This window comes from Myxine glutinosa, chromosome 5 (assembly GCF_964187855.1).
Source record: "Myxine glutinosa chromosome 5, kmMyxGlut1.1, whole genome shotgun sequence".
NCBI lineage: Eukaryota > Metazoa > Chordata > Myxini > Myxiniformes > Myxinidae > Myxine > Myxine glutinosa.
The window spans coordinates 24,206,731-24,212,730 of NC_136265.1; the positions used below are offsets into that span (position 1 = coordinate 24,206,731).

A 6,000-nucleotide genomic window follows, 5' to 3' on the forward strand; every position below is an offset into this window, starting at 1 on the left:
AAGTGCTTCTTTCTTCTTATATTATATTATTATTAAATGATTAAAAAATCCTTGCCGGTCTAATGATTCATTTGAAATGAATTAAAATCAGTTGAATGACATTTAATTTTTCAATTTACAAATCTGAAATTATTTGACATTTGTTTTATAACTTTTCTTTTACTTCAGGTTCAGCCACCTCTTCGTGGACATGGACCTTTTGATGGCCACGGCGCTGCACCCCCAGCACAAGCTCGCCACGGTCAGGGCCATCTGCAGGAGGCAGAACAATGACGCCATCTGCGACCTGGTGAGGGACAAGCTCATCAGGGACCTGCTCGCCCTCGTCCTGCCTGACGAGCACCTGGACCCTGCCCCCCAGCAGGGACCCCAGCCCGGCTCGAGCAGTACGGACTACCTGTTCGCCATGGAGGAGGGGCAGCAGGAGGAGAACCTCGAGGAGAAGATCAGGGAAGAGGTCAACAACTGGTCGAGGAAGCCGCTGAGGGGGAACCCGGGGCTCTCGCCCAATCTCTTCCCGCTCGAGTTCCGTGATGCTTGGGTAACTCTATTTCTCAGGCATAACACGCCGCTCCCGAGCTCTGCCTCGGTCGAGCGCGTGTTCAGCTACGGGTCGGACATCCTCAGGCCTAAGAGGTCGGCCCTGGCTGCACCGAACTTCGAGGCCCTCGTCTTCATGAAGGGCAACCTCCAAATCCTCAAGAAGGCCCACGAGGTGGAGGAGGAAGACGAGGACTAGTCAACAGACTGCTAGTCTGTTGACTAGTAGACTCTCTTGTCAAAGAAAGGACGGGCAAATTGATTTTTCTTTAATGTAACTTGCATATATTAAAATTATATTTAAATTAACTGTAGAGTAGAGTAGAGTCGAGTGGAAAACTTTATTTCAATAAATTTTGAATAAATTTTATTTAAATAAAAATGTATATTTTTGATCTTAAAAGCTTCGTTTGTCTTTGTAGTAGTTAGAAATGGCTATTTAGGCTTAAAAAGCATTAAATTCCCTTTAGAAACGTCAAAAATCGCTTTAAAAACGTCGAAGCGCTTTAAAAAAATCGAATATAAGCGGATAACCGGTAAGCGGACTAAGATTTTCGGCCGCTGAAGCGGATAAGCGAATCGGACTACACGGGCTGGCGGAGCGGATAAGCGGTAAGCGGACTTAAAATTTTCCGAATCGCGCCCACCTTTAATAACACTTCTCATACATGCAGCATACACCTTTCCCTTCAGCTTCAACGACACTCCCCTCATCATCAGCACGCCACTCAGTTCCCGAAACTTCTTCCATGCACATCTCACTCGAGCAACCGTTGCCGAGTCTGATCCACCTTCTCCATTCAGCATGTCTCCGAGGTAGCAAAATGTTTTCACACCTTCCAGCTTCACGCCGTCTCCAAGATCCAACTCAACATTTCCTCCATCTGCAGCTCCCTCTGTGCACACCTTACATTTGAATGTAGCTGGCACACTGGTTAATGACCCTCTCAGACCACTACATTTTTGATGAATCCACTCAGCGCACATTGTACATTGAATGGAGTTCACTCCGACACCCTTCCGACACACAGCACAGGGCCACTTCCCAGTTCTTTCCACCTCACCACATGCTTTACCACTTCACTTGCCATCACCTTCGTCTTTCCGATATTCACCTTCAGACCTTTTGTCTCCATACATTCCTTCCACGTGTTCATCTTTTCCTTCAGTCCATCCATACTTTCCGCAATCAACACCAGATCATCTGCATACAACAACTCCCACGGTAAACCCTCCTTTACGTTCTGAGCCAGCACCTCCATCACAGCTACAAATAGTAGTGGACTTAGTACCGACCCCTGATGCACTCCCACCTTCACCTCAAACTCACCACTGTTCCCGTCCTTCGTCCTTACAGCTGTGCGCGCTCTTTTGTACATTGCCATCACTACTCTGATCAACCATTCCTCCACTCCTAACTTCCTCAATGCCCATGTCAATACTTTGCGTGGTACCCTATCGAATCCTACAAGTATATAATAACAACAAAGGCGGAAGTGACAAATCCGTAACACCAGGGTTGTGCATCTGTAATGCATGATGTGTAATAAATCGTTTATTCAGAAATCAAAGAACCAGGAACATTTGAGGAGCCAAACTGGGAAGAGGGGTTCGATTGTGGATACCTCCCCTGTGATCAATCAAGAGCGACGGAAAGCTATTAAGAAAACCTGTGCGGAGAAAGCAAACGGGCAGATGCACAACCCTGGTGTTACGGATTTGTCACTTCCGCCTTTGTTGTTATTATATACTTGTAGGATTTTTAGTTTCAGGTAATATTGTTGTTAAGATTTTTGTGTGAAATGGAGATGACTTTAGTAAAAGGTAAAAAATGTTTGTGGAGGGAAAAGGAAAATGCGGCAAAGAACCGGAAGGAGAATGAGGTGAAGGAGGAGAACGGCGATGATAGAGATACAGCCGTGAATCGCGTCAAGGCTGCGAGCGAACTTTTTTTGATATAGGTCACGAATGAGTTGAGGCTTCCCGGGAAAGGGATTGTCTGCGACATCGTCATATATTGCGAGTGCAATTAAACCTGCGTCTCAGGTTTTATCACCAAGTGTGAGTCATCGTTGGAGAAATCAAGCGCCTCCATTACGGGCCTATACGCCATTTTGTTCTTGACGAAGAAGAGGCTGTCCGCTTGGTGCAGCTTGTTTTGCCGTTGGGATTTCCGTATCGACCTCATCGTGTTGATTGCCGTTGGTTTACCTATCGGCTCAATTCCCATATTGACCTCTCACCTCGCAACTCCACATCCAGAGTCGTGCCAATACCTGCCTATTGATTTGCCGTTCTGCACGACCTCGAGCTCCAACCAGCGTGGAGATCCGTGCATGGACTTTGGGGAACGTTACATTCCACTGACGTTTGGCGTATCGTGAGCTTATTGCTTTGAGAGCATTGGGGAATGATGGTACCATGGTATGTATTGTTCATTTGATGCAAGTGACATTTTCATTGTACTTTCTTTAATAGTGTTATTATTGTGTATGTGAGAGTTATTAATACAATTACTTGTTTTGTTCTGCAATTGCATCGGTGTGGTTTTACCATGGCTTATTAGAAAATGCAAAATGACAAATCTTTCTGCCATGTTCCCGCTCCAGACTCTGAGGTGCACCGTAACCGGGGTTTGGGGAGGTAATACGTAACACCTGGCATATACCTTCTTGGTATGACTCCTCTGAGATATGCCGATACTGGCATGCTCAATTGAGATATGCCGAAAGTCTGAGATATGCCTCTGAGATATGCCGAAAAATCCTACACTCCTATGCCGATAGTTGTTTCTTGGGTTTGTTGATCTGGAGAAAGCATTCGATCGGGTTCCACGCAAAGTATTGACATGGGCATTGAGGAAGTTAGGAGTGGAGGAATGGTTGATCAGAGTAGTGATGGCAATGTACAAAAGAGCACGCACAGCTGTAAGGACGAAGGACGGGAACAGTGGTGAGTTTGAGGTGAAGGTGGGAGTGCATCAGGGGTCGGTACTAAGTCCACTACTATTTGTAGCTGTGATGGAGGTGCTGGCTCAGAACGTAAAGGAGGGTTTACCGTGGGAGTTGTTGTATGCAGATGATCTGGTGTTGATTGCGGAAAGTATGGATGGACTGAAGGAAAAGATGAACACGTGGAAGGAATGTATGGAGACAAAAGGTCTGAAGGTGAATATCGGAAAGACGAAGGTGATGGCATGTGGTGAGGTGGAAAGAACTGGGAAGTGGCCCTGTGCTGTGTGTAGGAAGGGTGTTGGAGTGAACTCCATTCAGTGTACAATGTGCGCTGAGTGGGTTCATCAAAAATGTAGTGGTCTGAGAGGGTCATTAACCAGTGTGGCAGCTACATTCAAATGTAAGGTGTGCACAGAGGGAGCTGCAGATGGAGGAAATGTTGAGTTGGATCTTGGAGACGGCGTGAAGCTGGAAGGTGTGAAAACATTTTGCTACCTCGGAGACATGCTGAATGGAGAAGGTGGATCAGACTCGGCAACGGTTGCTCGAGTGAGATGTGCATGGAAGAAGTTTCGGGAATTGAGTGGCGTGCTGATGATGAGGGGAGTGTCGTTGAAGCTGAAGGGAAAGGTGTATGCTGCATGTGTGAGAAGTGTTATGATTTATGGGAGCGAGACATGGGTAATGAACGTAGAGCAGCAACGAAGGTTGGAAAGGGTGGAAATGCGAATGGTTCGACGGATGTGCGGAGTATCGTTGAGAGAGAGGAAGACAAATGATGAATTGCGAAAGATGATGGGAATAGAGCCTGTGATTGATGCTGTGAAGAGGAACAGGTTGAGATGGTTTGGTCATGTGTTGAGGAAGGATGAAAGTGACTGGTTGAGAAGAGTGATGGAAATGAATGTAGAAGGAAGTAGAAGATGGGGAAGACCGAGAAAGACTTGGCTAAAGATGGTGGAAGAAGAAATGCAGGCAAGGGGGTTAACAAGGAGAGATGCAGAAAATAGGGCAAAATGGAGAAGATTGTCATGGGGACCACAAGGCTAACCCCCGCTCTGGCTGGGAAAATGGCCTTTAAAATGCATGTTGTTGTTTGTTGTTGTATGACTCCTCTGAGAGCCAACGGTGGCCCCTGTCGAGCAGCCGAGCCCCTACTGCCTCTTGGGGAAAGCAACATGGCTGGCTATAACAAAAATATGCCAAATAATGACAATCCGTCACAGAAAATGACTAAAGGGACACATGCCCCTCGTAGGCTGAGGCCTAAGTCTATGCGTCCATAACGAGCAGCCGGATTGTGTACTGAAAGGATAATGACTGCACCTTCTCCAGTGAGGAAGGGGAAACCTGCCTCACGATAAGGACAGAGCTCTGCACCAAAGCTAAAAAGGTGTCGCCTGCTCTACAACCAACAACTACAAGGCTCCAGACGAATCGAACAATGAATCGGTGATCCTTTCGCGAAAAAAGGAGGTGGAGATTTTGAGTTCTGGGAGAACTTCCTCCCACCTTCTGAAATCCGCAAATGGTGATAACCAATGGGAGAAGCTGTTCAAGTGCACTGTTTGCAAAAAAATAATTTATTCAGCATTCTTACTGCTTGGAGCACATGAGGACCCACACTGGAGAAAAGTCAGAAAACAATTGTCACAACAACTGTACACACAAACTTATAACAATGTATGCAGGCTAATCCACTGGCTCATCTGCAAAATCTGTCTTGCCACAAAAAAAAACAATAGGTGGGTCGACTCAGCCTGTCATCCTTCCGATGTCGGCAAAATGAGTACCAGCTCTGGGGAAAATGAGACATTGGAGTTGTGAGCCATCCAGAATTATGCCCCCTAACCAATGACCCCCCCCCCCCCCCCCCCCCCCACCGGGAAGCCCTATGTGCCTGATTGTACGAAAGAAACGTCTTTTTTATTGCTCTTATTAATTGAAGTTGAAATTGCTGTGAAATTTTGGTTTTTCTTTTACGCTTCTTCCAACTCGTATTGATACAAATGAATTCTCAGTGATTCCCCGTGCCTGTAAACCATCAGATTTATGAGAGATGGTTGAAATGTTGAAGAATAAGATATCACAAGGGCAGTGAATGCAATAAATTAAGTAATTGCTCCTCTCACCCTCAGGTATACACGAATACACAGACCCTGACAAGTCCGAACAAGTGTAGTTGGTGCAATAAAACATCTGGGCAGAACTCAACCCAACAGGTACATGTGAACATTTGTACAGGAGCGACATCATTCAGATGCTGTGTATGTCATACATTTTATCAGAATAAATCCAACTGCCAGAAGCACAATGGGGCCGATACTGGTGAAAGGCTGCGCATATGCACGATGTGCAATAAATTATTTAATCAGAAGTCAAAGGACCAGGAACACATGCGGATCCAAATTGGGATGAAGCCATTCAAGTGCAGTGTGTGCAGTAAAACATTTATGAATAATTCCGACTGCCGCATACACATGAGTATTCATTCTGGTGATAAGCC

At 45.9% G+C, this 6,000-nt stretch overlaps 1 protein-coding gene across 1 annotated transcript in view; it reads left to right on the forward strand.

The window, feature by feature from the left end:
• The window catches only part of LOC137427839 (uncharacterized), a 30,191-nt gene extending 27,118 nt beyond the window's left edge, over positions 1–3,073 (forward strand). Inside the window, exon 10 of the mRNA XM_068117602.2 lies at positions 169–3,073. Coding sequence (XP_067973703.2) covers positions 169–739 — 571 coding nt within the window. The 3' untranslated portion in view covers positions 740–3,073. The remainder of the gene's footprint in view (positions 1–168) is intronic.
• Positions 3,074–6,000: the final 2,927 nt, after the last annotated feature.